Source organism: Lycium barbarum, chromosome 11, assembly GCF_019175385.1.
Source record: "Lycium barbarum isolate Lr01 chromosome 11, ASM1917538v2, whole genome shotgun sequence".
NCBI lineage: Eukaryota > Viridiplantae > Streptophyta > Magnoliopsida > Solanales > Solanaceae > Lycium > Lycium barbarum.
The window spans coordinates 69,521,490-69,539,082 of record NC_083347.1 but is presented as its reverse complement, the minus strand read 5'-3'; the positions used below and the strand labels follow the sequence as shown (position 1 = coordinate 69,539,082).

At 35.3% G+C, this 17,593-nt stretch overlaps 1 protein-coding gene and 1 long non-coding RNA gene across 2 annotated transcripts; both read left to right on the top strand.

Moving 5' to 3' along the window:
* The first annotated feature begins 605 nt into the window (after positions 1-605).
* Positions 606-5,431, top strand: LOC132617125 (uncharacterized). The gene is made up of 3 exons (XR_009573601.1): positions 606-1,861; positions 3,405-3,603; positions 5,146-5,431. It is a non-coding gene; the product is annotated as an uncharacterized LOC132617125 (long non-coding RNA).
* Positions 5,432-8,554: 3,123 nt separating this feature from the next.
* Positions 8,555-16,092, top strand: LOC132617124 (pescadillo homolog). Its single transcript, XM_060332046.1, has 13 exons — positions 8,555-8,702; positions 9,483-9,568; positions 10,376-10,624; positions 10,718-10,843; positions 10,932-11,016; positions 11,101-11,211; positions 11,941-12,034; positions 12,107-12,375; positions 13,297-13,404; positions 14,462-14,583; positions 14,685-14,904; positions 15,176-15,394; positions 15,801-16,092. Exons 1-13 carry the CDS (start codon positions 8,679-8,681, stop codon positions 15,876-15,878), a joined length of 1,791 nt encoding a protein of 596 aa, XP_060188029.1. The 5' UTR covers positions 8,555-8,678; the 3' UTR covers positions 15,879-16,092.
* Positions 16,093-17,593: the final 1,501 nt, after the last annotated feature.

Genomic DNA, 17,593 nt, shown 5'->3' with positions numbered 1-17,593 from the left:
TTTATCGACGTTCGAGGTTTGCAAATTATTAGCTTTCACATGACGCCCTGATTATTTCGATCCCAACACTCATCTGGATCGTGCTTATCTCCATTATTTTTTGTTGTTTTCTTCTTGCTCTGCTCTGTATTAGTATTACTACTTACAATTTAATGAAACTACGTTGGTACCTAAAGAAGCCATCAACTGCTTGGTTGTCTTTCATCTATTCTCCTTAAAATATTATAAGAAGTTGATTATTATATTGTATATATTGTGTGATATACATTCTATAATTTTAATGTATTTTCATCATATATACAAATCAATACTAATTAAACTAATTAATTGTTAGGTGTAAAAAAGAATATAATGTCCTGTATATTTTTATAATATCTCTAAAGCTAGGGATTCCATTATTTTGTTTCCCTTATTAAACTTTTTTTAATTAGATGTATACAAATTTGTTAGGTGAATGTGGACCAATGTATATTTTTAACTATCTAATAAGCATGAGTCCTTTGGACGACCAAGGGTAATTCAGTAAATGTGACTTTGGTCACCAGGAGTATTTTTGGTATTTACAAATGGTAAAATAATAACTTTGATACTAGATTTTTCCTCTATCTACGTGTTGCTTTTATTCCGAAGTACACTCCAAAATTCTAGAATGATCGATGACTTCTTTCATTTCTCTTATTGCAGTCCTCAATCAAAAATCATCCATATCTCCGATGATACCTCCGTGAATCACCCCATCTCCATCTGATGAGTGTTAGTTTATTTTCTATTATTTTGAATAATTTCTCGGTAGAATTTTACATGCATGTATTGATTGTACCTGATTTGCAATTGTCTTTTGCTACCAACTAATCACGAGTTAAAGGTTTTACCAACAAATTGTTGCTGGAAGATTGGGTCCTATTTTCTCACTTTCTCTTCCCCTCTTTTTCTTTAAATTTTTATAATGTGATCATTTTATAGTTAAGGTCATTGAAATGGACTATGCATCCAAGATGTTTGATAATATGCCTAACTCATCTTATTTGGAGTAATGGAGTCTACAATTTTTTTTTACAGGTTTGCCGTTAGCAGATTTGTGCTTTTTTATGCTCCGCAAGCCAGAATTAATAGCTTTGAGAAATTTCTTAAATTAGCCTTATGGAATTGATCATTTGAAAAACCTGTAATTGTATTGCTTCAAGGATATTAGTTGTTCCTTCTGTGAGTTATCTCTACAAGGATTTAACTTTATTAGCTGATTCTAAACATATTTGAGCTTACGGCCTGGTGTAATTGTGATTCTAATCTATTATCAAGGTATTGTAGACTTTGCATATCAATCCAAGTAGCAGTCATTGTGACGAAGGTTGCTCTGCACTAGAAATATGTTAGCAAACAACGATAATTGAAATTATCTTCCTAAAACTTGAATTTGTAGACATTAGGTTGTTTGAGTTATTTCTGAAAGATATTTTTTAGTTTAGCAATTCTTATCCCATAGCTATTTCAGGCTTTCGAATTTGGGCATTGTGTGGAAATTTGTTTCCGCTCCATAGAAATTCATTCCTCTTTCCTTTTCGTTTCCAATTTTGAAAATTTTGAACACTTGAAAGTCTTTAACAGTTAGTGCGTGTTTTTAGTGTACATAAAAATGGTGACATCGGGGGGTCAAATGGAGAAGATGAAGCTACGTCTGTATCATATGAACACTGATCTCATACTAGTCACACAGTCTGATACTCTTTGTAAAGTGTCTCTCACTTGAATTTTCCTTATTTTATTGATATTTTTGAGTTTATTTTTTTGCCCTCTAGCATCCTACTTACACACTGATACCTGTTATGTTTGGATTTGCAGTTTGATGTTTCCCGCTTTGGTGGTAAGTGTTTCTTTATTGTTCCTGCTATTTTACTTTATGGACTGTGATTTATTATGTTTGAGTTTATGTCTATAGGTTTGTTTTATTTGTTGAATGATATAGAGTCTGGAACTGGTGTCTGTTGTTATGACGGCTTGCAAATTGGCAAAATGTCATCAAATTAAGGCTGTTTAGAGTGAATGTGGTAAAGAGAATTGAAAATCGAAGTTAATGAAGTAATCTTTTTCCTTTTTTCTCTACAGAGAAGGAAGAAGATTCAGTCTACCGTCTGAAAATTATAGTACTAATTTTATCTCTTACCTTTTTGCTGTGGGATGTGAGGTCATATTTGCTCAGACATAGATCTTGAAATTGTAACAATAGCTTGTTAACAAAGAAGAGATTCAACCGATTATCTCGGACCTAAACCAATGTATCAATGGTGATTTTCTAATCTCGCAGAACAGAATGTGATATGATGAGATAGAATGCAATAGAGTGTCTAAATAAGGTGAAACGATTTATTAACATTTAAAAAATATTAATGAAGAGAGTGCTGCTTGATCTATCTATTTTGGTTGGAAAGAAAAAGTAAATCTTTTAGAGGTGTTCACTAGGGTATCAAAAGATTAAGCATTTACACACTGTCGACTTCTCAAGGCCTATCAGTCTGCTTTTATATATTTGGAACTTTGTTAATGCATTATATATTCTACAGGTATGACACCAATTCGCAAAAATATAGATTCATTTTATAGCTATCTCTTTGTCCAACGTCGAATGTTTATGTTGGACTTCTAACAACGTATTGATGCCAAACAAAGAGAAAGAGCCAAGGACTGTTAATTTTTTCTAGCAAGAATCACGAGGTTACCAACAAAACTGAATAAATAAGTACTCTAGTTCCTATTTCCCACTGACCTTTGTATTAGCTTAATTCAAACGAAAGGGGATTCCACCAAACCATTTCCACTAGGACCAATTGCAATATTCAGGTTGAGTCTGTGTATAATTATACAAACCACATATGACTATTGAACAATCATCTGATGCACGAGTTGCATATATATAATTGTTATGTTACATGATAACATACACTAAAAGGGCCGTGATGCTTATACAACAGAGAAGCTTAGAAGGGGGATAATGGAATTATGTGATTGGGTCTTCCAAAGGCAAAGAAATGATTTGTTTTTAGTAACTGATCTTATAAACTCAGGGAATAACATCGCATTGCATTCATGTAGTCTTTGTCGATGCCAAAAAAAAAATTAATTGTTATAGATAGTGAATTAAGTGCACACAGTTCAAGTTGAACAAATGTCCTTATCCTGCTTGAAAAGATGGGACTTATGGTGAATGTAAATTCCAATTTTGTGATGATATATGAAATGTTTTCTCATCAAAATTCTTCTTTCTGCTCCATTGGTCCTTTGTGGTGTATGATCATGTTGCTTTTACTGGGGTATGAAATAAGGTCAAACAAGAATATTTCAGTAGATAAAGTTGAAGGAAATATAAAATTACGATAGCTTTGTCTAATCTCAATTCTTGCAATTAGCAGGGAAGGGAGGCCATCCATTTGAAGTGATGCACTCGGCCCTTACTGGAGTAGTGCAGTTTTCCTTCCTACCTCCCGCAACAAGACTTAATAAGCTAGAAAATACTGTGGTCCTTAAGAATAAGCTGCAACTGAAGTGTATGTATCTGGACAATGAGGATTCACAACTATTGTGGCGGGTGTAGCGGTAATGATACTACCGGTAAGTAATCTTGACCCCACTAAAGTCTTGTAGATATATATAGAGCATTAATGATATTCTTCATATTTATGCATTTAGTGTTTATAGTTACTGGTGCACCGGAGAATAGTGAATCTACTCATTTTTTTCTATAAAGATATCAACTCAATGTTTTCCATCATTTAAAGAAAATTTTGTTTTCTGCACAGTGCAATAATAACATACGACATTTAAAGTGGGTTTAGTATGACTTAGATCCAGATTGTTCACGTGTTCCCTTTTTCTTTTTCGTGACAATATTCACTCCCCTTTTACAATTTTTGAGTTTAGAAATGGTTTTCCGCAGATTTGTCCCATTTGACGCCATTGAGAAGTATATAACGAGTATAATGTGTCCGTTTAGTGCGATCCACTGGAAGAATAAAATGCTATCTTTAAAACATTGCTACCAATAGTCTACCCAACATTGAACAACATTTTTTTTTTTAGTTTGTAGCCCAGAATCACTTGAAAATGTTGAAAGGAAATTAGTGTTGTGTGCTTATGAGTCTTCAGACATATTTAATTTGGATGTGGACTGTTGTTGCTTCTTATGTATGGAGGATAAAGAATTATTTATCAACAGAAAACAAAGGATTATGTATGGAGATTGTTTACATTGATAGCTACTAAAATTATAAGTTATCTTTCCAATTAGATGTCTGGGAACATGATCAAATATTTGAATATATTTTAAATGTAGGAAGCACCAGGTATATACTCATTCTATGTTAGTAATCTAATTTCTCAATTTGCAGACAAGTATATACTCATCCTGTGTTAGTAATCTGATTTCTCAATTTGCTACCCTGCTTCATATTGATGAAAATGCATGGCATTCTAATTTAGTGTATCCACGTTCAGTCTTAGAGATAATGGTTTACCTTAAAAATTGACCTTCCTGTTTCACTATTTCAAAGTTCATTTGCCATCCTTCCTGTAGAGTCCGAAGCAGCAAAAGTACATTGTATTTTGGTTTATCTCCCCTGAATAATAAATGTCCAATAAATAATTGAAACTATGTTTAGCAAACATCCAGTGTCAAACAACACCTATCAGCTTTCAAAGTTACAGATCAATCAAACTCTTTTTTCTAGAAAACTTATAACAACAAAAGAATTCCTACTGGTTGAATTCCTTTTTAGTCATATCAAAAGGGTGACTAAGCAACAGTATTCCTAGGCACCATGTTGTAGCAGATACAGGAAGGGGAAAAAACCAATTCAACTCTTTGTCTGGAGCTGGTTTCATAAACAATGTTATAGCAGATACAAGAAGGGGGAAAAACCAATTCAACTCTTTGTCTGGAGCTGGTTTCATAAACATATAGTTCCTTGCTAATCATCCATTATTTCACTCTTATAAGTGTTTCACAAAACACAGTTTTGCTTATCTTAACATCTATATTTGTGCATGGTTACACTGACAATGGATAACAATATTTACTACTAATCTATGTGTTCACTAAACTTTATTTTCTATTACTCTTTTATAAACTGAGTTACTGAATATTATGTTTCACAGGCTAGCAGATGTTGCTTTCTTGGATCATTTTCTAGACCTCTCATCCCATTCAAAACACTATATGTATATACTTCGGCTGATAATTTTCTAAACGTTCCTCTGCCCATTTTCAAAGAGTACACCATCTCTGGTCCATTAATCTTACAAGGGGACTGCAGACAAATTCATGAAATGCAAAATTTGTAGATGAACTATGATTATGACTTTGAAATTAAAGTGTACTGACTTTGAAATTAAAGTGTACTCCTTTGCTTATTTATGTTACCAAGAGAAACCCTTTCATCCATTTTTAATTGGTGCTTTATGTATTTATTAAAAGAATCGTGCTAATAGCTTTTACTATTTTTTAGAGACGACTTAAGGCTCCTTAGATTTGACTTTTGCTTGATAGATAGCTATTTCTTATAAGACATGAAGCATATGTGGAAACAGAGAACAACAAAGGATGCAGGGTGCTTGAACAAGCTTTAGATGAGCCCAAAATTAGTTGATGTTGGTAAGACAATGCCTAGATGTAAAAACACCTGGTGTCATTAGCCACCCAGTATATTCAAGGCGTACTCTGTAAAATAGCAAATGCAAGCTGTGCTCAAATTTGTGAAGTTGGCTGCTCCGGGTACTTCTTTAGTTCCTTGGTATATTTTTATAGACTAATAGGCTGATTAGGTGTTAAACTAACTTTGAAATGAATTCTATGATTTTCTTTATGGAAGAAGAGTTTAGTAGCTCTTAACTTCCTAATTTAGCTTAGGGTTTGGATAGAAGAGTCGATCTCCTAAGTAAGCATCTTAAGACATTCTTTGAAGCTATATTGGCAAAAGGTGATTCTTTCTTTATAGCCCACATATCTGTTGTACCTCTGCAGAAACGAGTTTTAATTTAGTACAGTTTGTTTCTAGCATCTTTATATTTTATCAAAAATAAACGATACAAACAAATAATAATATTAGCTTAATATCAACTATTTGATCCCATTTACGTGTCTACTATGATAAACAGTGGAAGCAAGACCAGTAGCTCGAGAGGTGGTGGGCAAACAAACAGGACGTACTACAATACAATACCCATGGATGCATCCCATTTTCTTATCTTGATTAGCCTCTGAACAACTACAAGGTTCTCCATATTTTATGTCATCTTCTTTCTTTTAAGTTCTATGTCATCTAATGGCATAAACCCGAATGTTAACCTGTAGAATAGTCCTCCTGGATACTTTCTTCATATGTGCAGTGAGTTGCTATTATGATCTTGTGCTCAGCAAATGGAGTAAAAACCTATTTTTTTCATTTGTACCTCTTTTAGATCAGATTTATATTTTTTAGTTTGCAGGTTGTGTTTCAACTCCAACAAAGACAGTCTGTTAAAGAAGCACTTAATGCAGTTGAAAACATAGCAGATCAAATTGTTAGCCTTTCTTTGATATGCCCTTCCATGATCTCGATATTTACCTATTACCAGTATGTATTACAGTTTGCTGCATTATACAACTACTTGAATTTCTGGACTTTGCTGATAATGCTATAAACACCTTTGGCTTCTTAAAAGAAAACCTCTTGAATGAGCTTTGACCACTTAGTTTAAATTATTATCTATGAAATTTATGATTTCTAAAGAATGGTACAGCTGGAGAGCAAAAAGAAAGTGAAATAGTACCAAACATCTGCGACTGGGGGATTTCATTCATTCACTATAGTTGTGTTACTGAAAATGTGATGTAGGCAGCTATGGCCTATGTGTTGTCTGGGAAAGACATATTGTGAAGGCTTACATTTTCACTGTTGATTTTTTGTCATCTTTCTTGACAGAGGCTTCCTCCAACCTTGTGTTTCTTGAAACCGAAAAAGGTTAGAGTGGCTAAGGCAGGGGTGAAAGATGATCTACCGAAGCTTGGAGAAAAAAGATATCTTATACTGAAGCCTTGAAATAGTCCTTACACTCAAAAGTGGATATTCATTATCTTTTAGATGAAGCTTGGAGAAAAAAGATATCTTATACTGAAGCTTTGAAATAGTCCATACACTCAAAAGTGGATATTCATTATCTTTTAGATATTTGGTAAAGTTTTATCTCTCAATGCATGAAAGTAGTATCAAGTGTTATTATGTTTTGTACATTTAATTAGTGTGTCAATACACTTGAATTGAGTGTGGGAATATTTTTGTCGGTTGAACTTTTTGGTAATCTTATAGCTGTGCATACAACACAAACAATGAGTAGCACAGTCACCCGTGCTATGCACGGGCACCACCCATCTAGTCAATGTAAAATCATAAAGATACTAATGCAAACAAATGTGTACCAATTTATTAGACGAATAAAGACTGATGTTTTCCAATACAAAATGTATACCAATTTATTAGGTGAATACTGACCAATGAATACCAATTTCGGCTCAAACAGATGTATACAAATTTGTTAGGTGAATACAGATCAATGTATACCAATGTAAAATTATAAAATACTAAACGAACTAATGTATACCAATTAGGTGGATACAGACTGAGTTTGTAGGTGGTGAATTTAGAGGAACACTAAGAATAATCATGATTTTTCAGTTGGTGACCTTTTGGATTTTTTTGACAAAGATTTCAAAGGGATCTTTGCAAGAACTATATGAAGACAATGAAAAGGACTCCTTTTCTGGTCCTCTCAGAACGGAAAATCACAAGATTTCCAGCATCAAAAGTATTGGTTTCCTCACCAGGGGACGCCCCTGTTCCGGTAAAAACTCATGCTTTGGCCTTGGGAAACAAAAAATTTCCAATTTTTGTTTTATTTTGCAAATTTTGAATTTTTATGAATGATCCATTGCCAAGCTAAACTTCATCTTTAGGTACCCAAATAGAACTTCATCCACCCGTCAATACCCCTAAATACCTTTCTTCACCCGTAAATCATTTTGGTCGCTGGCAAAAGAAAATATCCAAGTTTAGGAGAGATTTTAGGAGAATAGCGTGAGTCCTCTCCATCGAACTGCTATGAGAGATTCACAAATCTAAAAGGAGAGATTTTAGAAGAATAAATGAGAGGGGTAAATTGTAGGAGAGAGAATGAGATTGAAAAGATACGTGTAGCTATTTTAAAGGGCAGATTTATGGGTTAGGAGTACAAGTTTAATGGCCCAAAACGTATGAAATGGCCATGCACCGCTAATTTTTTAAACCATGATTAATTTACGCCTTGTGTGTATCTTACTTGATTCACCGTGCCAAACCACGTCCACAACATAATTAGAGTGAGGCTTTGGTTACCGGCAAACGCTTCTCCAAAGGCGACCCTCTCGAGTTTCCAGCCATTTCCTTCGTTAACCAGACCAAACGAAAGAAATATAGACCGTGCAATTTCTTCAAATTAAACCCAATGATTGACTAGGCCCAAACCCAACTTGAACAAGCAAATTAAACTCAATAATTAATTGGGCCCAAGCCCAAGTTGAAGAAACAAATTAAACCCCAATTACTATCCCCTAAAATACACCCCCTTTGCCACGAAGTGTATCCCAACTTTCTGCAGTTCCGTTCTACTCCGCAGCCATGCCTAAGCATTATAGGCCTGCAGTAAGTTTCTACCATTTTCTTTTGCACTATTATTCTTCATTACTTAGGGACTGTTTGGTATCAAGAAAAATGTTTTCCATGAAAAATCTTTTCTTGGAAAAAAGTTTTCCTCAAAAATAAATGGTTTTCCTCACGAATTTTTCACTTTTTTACTTGAAGTTGTATATGGAATTTGGGAAACACCTAAAAGGGACAAATTCTGGTTAACGAATGTAGTTTTATATGTTGCATAAAATAATAAGGATTGGAGTTAACGAACGTGGTTTGGACAGAGGAAGAAAATTATAAGGATAGAAAATTATAAGGATGGCAAATTCAGGTAAATTAGTTAAGTTGGGTGGTTTTGCTAGTCTTTAGAATTGGGGTATAAATCATATTTCATGATTTTTAGGAAAAATAATCAAAAATTATTTGCAAAAACTATAACCAAACACAACTCCATTTTCAACTCCAACTTCAAGAATTCCAAAAAAGAGTTTTTTGTTTTTTGTTTTTATGGCCTAACACTACTTATTTTCTTGTGTTTGGTTTGTAAGCAGAAAATATTGTTCCAAAAGCGTTTGTATATAATCTAGGCAGAAAGGAATCAATGTGGAACTTATTTTCCTCATTTTTTAAGGAACTTGTTTTTCCCAAAGAAAATGTTTTCCAAAAATTGTGACCAACCAAACATGGGAAAATTGGAAAACATTTTAGTGAAAATCTTTTTGTCCATACCAAACACATCCTTAGGTTTCGCCCTTTTCAAATTGGATATAATTTTGTTTTTTCTTTCTTCAGGGAAAGAAAAAGGAAGGAAATGCAGCTAGATATATTACAAGATCACAAGCTGTTAAATACCTTCAAGTCAGTTTATCACTCTTCAGGTCTCTTTCCCTTTTCTCTCTATTTATCCTTTTTTATGTCTATGCTTAATTACTTTTTGTGGTAGTAGCTTATATTTTTAACACGTGGAGAAGTTCTTGTGGTCCGGTATTAGAATGCTCCTCTATTAAAAAAATATGATTTTGTTGAAATTATACTGTTTAAATAGGGAAAAATGATTTTTTGGGGTTATATAAGCTGTTGAATCCCCTTGACATAAGAAGAAATTCCAGTGAAGTGGCAAAGGGGTTTGAAAAATTTGAATCCCCTCGTAAAATTTCCTGGCTCCGCCACTAGTTGTTTTTTCTTTTTGAGGTATAAGCTTTTTGGTGTCTTTATTAGTATGCAGTTATTAATGTCAAAATGTTTCAGAATTTAGATGGCCGTTTGGACATAAAAAAAAAAGTGAAATTTGAAAAAAAAGTAGTACTTGGAAAAAGGTTGAAAAATGGTATTTGGAATTGGAGTTGTGTTTCATGAACACCACATGGAAAAATGTTGAATTTTTGTGAGTGATTTTGGAGTGAAAAATGTGAACAAGTTTTTGGAGTTTTTCGAATTCCGGAAAATTGTAACAATTCTATGTCGAAACATGATTCCCGAATACAATTTCGGGAAAAAGTCAAAATTATCCATGGACAAACGGACCCTAATTTGCATGGAGGGGATTTTGGGGCCACTCAATAAACAATTCCTCGATTCTGAACTAGTTGAAGTCGGTTATATGTGTCTGTTTTTAGCAGTACGCTCTACTAGGGCCTTCTTTAGGGAAGATCATTATGACCTTTTATTGTTCTCTGTGGATACAGGAAGCTATGCATCTTGAAAGGTATTTTCCCCCGTGAACCAAAGAAAAAGGTTAAAGGAAACCACCATACCTACTATCACACCAAAGATATTTTGTTCCTTAAACATGAGCCCTTACTTGAGAAGTTCAGAGAAATGCGAACATATGAGAAGAAGATCAAGAAAGCAGTCTCAAAGAAAAACCGGGATCTTGCTGAACGCCTGCTCACCCGCAAGCCCAGTTATACCCTTGACATGCTTATTCGAGAGAGGTTAGTTTATCCGATCATAGACATTATTGTTTTTCAAGTGAGCCAGCAGCATGCCTGGTACTTAACTACTATTGTTTATCACGATTGTTCTAGGTACCCTAAATTCATTGATGCACTTAGAGATTTGGATGACTGCCTTAGTATGGTACACTTGTTTGCTGCATTGCCTGCAGTAGAGAGAGAGAAGATATCGGTAAACCGTGTCCATAACTGCCGAAGGTGAAAAAGCATTTTTTCGGGTCTAGTTGGTACTGTTATTTGTTTACCTATACACATACTTATCGAACTTGCTTTTATCATGGGGTAGGTTGGGACATGAATGGCAGGCCTACATTTCTCGCACTCATAGACTAAGGAAAACATTTATATCAGTGAAAGGAATATATTACCAGGTATCATGACTTTGTAGTTCGTTTAATTCCCACGAATATGGTGATATATTTTTCTTAGCTTGATTTGCTAGTCGCTCTCTGCAGGCAGAAATAGATGGGCAGAAAACCACTTGGTTAACTCCACATGCGTTGCAACAAGTACTTCCTGATGACGTTGACTACAACATCATGCTGACTTTCTTGGAATTTTATGAGGCCAGTAACATTTGTATATATCATTATTTTGAATTGCTATTTGAGGTTTTTGTTGCTTGTAAGAGTAAAGCATTATTTGTTTGCACTTAATTGAGGTTTGAATCTGAATGGTTCAGACCTTAGGCAGTGCATTTAAGATTTAAGCACTAATTTGGTCTGAATAGGCCTTAATCATTAAGATCTTGAACAAAGTCTTAATATCATTAAGTATTTAGTGTGGATAATTTTCACCACCACTCTATCCACAATTACCAGCCGCCACCACTAACCACCTCTGCAATCACCACGACCACCATTGTCAATCGCCATTACCTTCGCCAACTAACAGCCACCACCAACCACCTCTACCATCACAACTACCACCGGCAACCACCACCGCTGCCAACCACTATTATCAGTCGCTACCAGACGTACCACCTCCAACACTAGTTAGTCGAAGTGGAGCGTCTAGATTATAAGTTCTTTTATCAAGGATTTACACTGGTAAAGTTGTATGCCTCTTTGAATTTGAAAAGGGAGAGCATTTTGCTTGCTTCCATCTCAGTGTTTCATAGATTTACAATGGTAGAGTTATATGCATATGTGTATTACGTACCTTTTCAAAAAGCAGTTGTATGCTATTTGTTGAATTTGAAGAGAGAGAGTATTTTCATGCTTCTGAGTTGATTTCTCCAATATTTTATTACCTGATTGGTTTTAAGTTTAACATGTTAAATTTCTCGAATGCAGACACTCCTAGCTTTTGTTAATTTCAAGCTTTACCATTCAAGTAATTTGAAGTATCCTCCCATTCTTGATCCTCGGCTTGAAGCTTTAGCTGCTGGTAAGATTTCATCATTTCCTTTTCACTTCAATTTTTATCAGCTGTTAACAAAGATTATCACAATTTTTGCAGATCTTTATGCATTATCTAGGTACTTCGACAACAGAGCCTCCATGACAGAGTCAAAAGCTACTAGCGTCTCTGAATCTGATGTCAGTAAGGAGCCAAACTATGACGAATCTGAACTTAGACTGGCTCAACTTCAACAACAGATTCCTTCCAATGAACCAGGTGCATTAATGCACCTTGTTCAAAATGCTGCAGAAACTGATGAGGATGATTCCGAAACCAGGGAATGCAAAACACTTTTCAAGGATGTCAAGTTCTTCTTAAGTCGTGAGGTGGAAGATTTTTCTTTTAAAGTGGAAGAATATATTTAAAATGGTGGATTTTCTAATAAGAAGAAACTTATATTTTCTTTTTGATAAAATATATATGAAGAATTATCTTTTTCTGCTTCTTCTTTCATTTCCAACTGTAGCAGGAAAAGAGAGTAGTGGTTTGTCATTCTGTGATAGTGTAGGAGCACTTTATGAAGGGAAGTTCAAAATAGAATTCTTACCTAGATGACATTCATAGTTAAAAATTGCAAAACCCAAAAGATTATGATCATTTAATTGCATCAACAAGGAAATTCAAAATGTTGTAGTTGTTTGTGACATCATTTTGGGATTGGCCATTTTCATTTCTAATGTAGCCCTATAGTTGATAGTTGATCTGGAGGAGGTGCTTGGCTGTGCCAGAAGTAAAACATGAGGGATCTATGTAGTCACTTTGACAAATTAATCTGGTTGTTATGCCTACCTACCATTACTGATTTTTATCGTTTCTTGTTTTGGATTAAATGCCTTGTTTTGCATATTCATCTTATGCGTATTCATTTCATTTATTCGATGAACTTTTCACATTTCATTTTTTCATGGAAGAATACAACAACAATCCAGTGAAATCCCACAACGTGGGGTCTGGGGAGGGTAGAATGTACGCAGACCTTACTCCTACCAAGGTAGGACGGCTGTTTCCGAGAGACCCTCGGCTCAATAAAAACATAAAAAGAGGTCAGATACGGCTAAGAGATTCAAAGCGATATGGAAATGAAGTAACGCAAGTGACACAGATAATGAACTTCTAAATTTGTAGCTTCTATGCAGCCCTTTTTTGCCCCTGTCCTTTCACTTATCATGCCGTTTTTAACCCACGGTTATTACTAAAATAATATTGTTGTGACCTTGGTGCATCCTTTTCTTGTCTCTCATGCTTAGGTTCCCAGAGAGTCACTGTTGTTTGTTATCCCTGCTTTTGGCGGTATCGTTTCTTGGGATGGAGAAGGGGCACCATTTAAAGAGACTGACCAGAGTATTACTCATCAGGTAAGGTTTTACGAAATTCAGAAATAAACCAAGTCTGAAAACAGTTCTCGGAATCTTGTTTTAACATGCATCTTGTGAAACTGTACATGGGATACATATTGTTGATACTTCTCCTTGTGTTATCAGCCATGAATAATGGTTTTTATGTTTTGATTTCAAAATCAATATTAAATAATGTATTTTACTCATTAAAAATAAAAAAAAAAATGTATTTTACTCATTAGCTCAAAACCCTCCTTTAATGTTCACATGTAGAAAAATAACTTCACATCTTTCAGGTTTCTGCCTTCTCTAGAATTTACTTATAAAAAGAGAGTTGTTACCATTTCATAGTAACACTAATTTGGAGTTGCACTTCTAAAGTGGGTGTTGTGGCTTTGCTTGATACACGTTGTAAGAGCAAAATTTTGACATAAAAAATATAGTAAGTTGCATCTAAGGGTCATGCCAATGGGTCAGATGGTGATGGTGATGGTGGTGGTGGTGATGGTGATGGTGATGGTGGTGGTGGTGGTGCCGGTGGTACCTAGGTGGAAATTGTGAAAGAAAGTGAAGGGGAAGCAACGAGGTAGAGGAGTCAGTCGTCGGCATAAGTTACATATGTACAGCTGACATTTACTTTGGTATTGCCAAAATGGATTGTGCCATTCGATCGTCAAGCTTAATTCTGCGGGAAGAATATTATATAGCTGCTGATATGTTATATGACGCTGCGACTTTTTCGTGCTGCTTTTCTCTTGTATATTTTATTATACCAAAATTGACCATATGAGGTGACAAGAAGCTGGGTATAAAACATTTTACTATTTGTCACAGCTTGAATAAAATGAAAATAGGATAGTGTTTTAGGATGTTCCTGATTAAAAGTTTGGTTAAGATGTCCAGTATCTAATGCTAGGGGAAGACATCCAATTGTGTAATGTGTAGCGTTAATAATGGAAGTCTTGTGCTTAGGGCAAGTGTTCTCAAACAAATATTGAAACATTCTTTTAGTTTTACATTCCTTGTGAAATATTTGGTTCTTGTATTGTGTTCATATCATCATATGCTTGTGCAGATTGTTGATCGGCCAACTCAGGACCACAAATTCCTTTCCCGAGAATATGTCCAGCCACAGTGGATTTATGATTGTGTTAATGCACGCATCCTTTTACCAGTTGAGGAATATGTCGTGGGAAGGTATGCTTTAAGATATTGTCGTCTGCCTTAGGTTTCTACTATTTATTTGCTAAAAATAAAAGTCAACTAAACAGTGCAATGAATGCTAACATTGTCAACAGGATTCCTCCGCCACACTTATCACCTTTTGTTGATAATGAGGCAGAAGGCTATGTTCCTGAATATGCAGAGACCATCAAGCGTCTACAGGCAGCTGCAAGAAAAGAAGTGCTTCCAATGCCTGGGGTGGGCAAAGACGATTTGGACGACCCTCAAAATTTACTTGTGAAAGGCGTCATTGACCGTGCTGAAGCTATTGAAGCTGCTCAGAAAAAGCGGAAGGTACAGTTTAGATGAGGGAATCCGAGAAGAAGATTATATGTTTTGATTTACCTGTAAAAGAAACAATTCCCTGGTGATGTATTTTAAAAATTCTTGAGCTGCATTTGCCTGAAATCCCGACTAATTTTTATGTCTCCCCTAGAAGAGCAGTAGCATTTTGCACTTGCCTAATAATGTTTTAATACTAGAGACCTATATCTAATAGCTTTCCTTTCGTTAGTACTTTAGTGCTACACATTTTTTGCAGCCTAACAGAATTTGGATGGTGCAGATGTCGGTTCTTCAGAAGCAGTATCATGATGAACTGAAAGAAGAACTTCATAGTACCCAAATTTCTGCTGCTTCAGATGAAAATAAGGAGTGCGTTTCTGAGCACATTGATACTGAAGAAGATTCTCTTCCAGATTTAAGTCAAAGTTCCAAGGATGCAGACAGCATGTCCCAGGTTGTCATGTCACGGAAAAAGAGGAAGCTACTAAAAGCTATGGAGGTAATGTATTCGATGCTCTCATAGTTCCACGCAATGTTATTGTGTACTTTAGCATCTAGGTAGAGGTGCTTCTTTGGTTTTCTTAAAACAATTGATTAAAGAAGAAATTCCATTGAAAATGGTACTTTATTAGGTAAAGGTAACAGTTATTGGAGTTCCTAAACTATGCAATGTTACCTAGCATCATTTTGGAACTTACTGACGTATACTTTAGTATATCTTCCCAAGTACTTGTAGAAAGGTTCTTTAATCGAAGCAGACACCCTTGCAAACTCCCCTTGCATCATTTTCATTCATTATCTTTTGTTTCTCGTGAGGCTGATGGGAGACATATATCTTATTGCCCATGCATGTCACTTTGTACATTATTGAAGTTTCTTGATTCATGTATACAAATGTCTTGCAGATCGGCCAAGAGCGGAAACAAGCCAGTGTTGATCAGTTGAAAGAGAGGAAGAGAAAAATTGCACGAGGAAAGAAATAGGCAAAGCGACAAGTGCGTTGATCTGAAATTGTTCACTGTGCTGTTTATCGTGTTTTTTTTTTTTTTCCTTTTGGATTGTCAGTTCTATATTATTGTATATTAGCTTGTGTACTGCCAATAGGCTAAAATTTTGCTATCGTAGGTGTGTCATGTTTAGTATTTGTATGTCTTATACCGGTATCTTACGGTTTAATACATACACCTTTTTCCTGGACATGCAAAAAACTCCCTTTAGATACCTTCATTTTGCAGGTGACTGTCCACAAACTCCCATGTTTTTAAAGTGTTTTGGGCGTGAGATCAAGGGAGACCAAAAATATGTTATCGAACTGATTCTTGGTTTAATTGAACCATCATGTTTATATAAATTAACGTTTGTAACAATCAATTTATACAATATGAAATTAACTAAATAACAATCAACTCAATAATAAACAAGCTTTAATTCAAAGACCGTCAAATTTATAAACTTGGGTTGATTGACGACCCTAGTGAAATATCCAGCTACTCGTAGGAAATGAAATAAAAACACGAGCAATTTCATGTCAACTGGGAGAAACTGGAATGTTGACTAATTCCTATTCGACAAAAGGTTGGATTACGAGTTATGAAAATATTGTCATAAACCCAATACACGAAATTAGCATTGAAGTAATAAAAGGAAAAGCCAAGTTAAACAAGTATTCATTTTGGGGTACAAATCAATACTTGGTTGGATTCAACAAAATAAGGCGACAACTACTTCTATATAAACACAACACGAAAAGCTTTGAAGCTTAATTACAATCACGACATTTCAACCTGAGGCAAGAGTGTCAATGTAATAACTCGCCTGGTTGTTATTTAATACTTCGCAAACCCGAACCAAATCGAGGCCTAAGATCTTAAAAGAAAAGCCCTATGGGGTGTTTAAATGATTAATAGTTGGAAAAATCAGTTTCAGAAAGAGTTAAAAATCGTGGGCCTGGGCAGGATTAGGTTCGCCGCAGCGGCCTCGCTATAGCGAGCCTGATGCCCGCAGCGGACATCATGGTCCGGTGGACGCGTTTTCCCACACTTAGTTTTATATTTCACCCTCCTTTTTAATAAGAGACCCTTCAAGGCTGCTATTAGGTTTTACATTAAGAAAAACCCTTGACACCAAGAAAAAGAGGCTCCTCTAATATTCTTCACATCTTCTCCATCAATTATCATCTCTCACAGATTTCGGCTACAGGCTAGGGAGATAGATACTTCATGGAAGTTCGAATAGCTGCTCGTCATCGAGGAAGGTTACGGTTTACTTGAGTTAGACTTTGATTAGTGAGTCGTATATACGTATAGAATTGGCGGGAGAAAGCATGATTAGGTCTTCGGACATGGAGTTCGGGTGGATATACATATAGTTTAAGGGAAGTTGTGTAGGGTAACAACGAGTGTATAAATGGATACTAAGTTCTATAAATTGTTGATGTCTATGTGTTACTGATTGGGAGAGATCACTTGTCGCTATTAAGGAAGGTTACCCCGCAGGTTAGCATAACTATTTTGAGGTATATTTAGTTCTGCAGTAAATTGTTGAGCTATTTGCAATATTTGTACGGTTGTTCGTTCTTGTCAATAAAGGCGTTGTATTGAGTGAGTTGAAGCTAAGGCATAATAGTATTGCGCTCGTCCAGGGCATGTTCAATGATATTGAGTTTATTTATGAGCATCATTGCATATAATTTCTTGCA

Coding starts and splice junctions, on each gene's coding strand:
- LOC132617124 (XM_060332046.1), top strand. CDS start 8,679: ATGCCTAAGCATTATAGGCCTGCA. Junction 11,212..11,940: donor CTTTCTTGGAATTTTATGAG/GCCAGTAACATT, acceptor TCTCGAATGCAG/ACACTCCTAGCTTTTGTTAA. Junction 13,405..14,461: donor ACCAGAGTATTACTCATCAG/GTAAGGTTTTAC, acceptor ATGCTTGTGCAG/ATTGTTGATCGGCCAACTCA.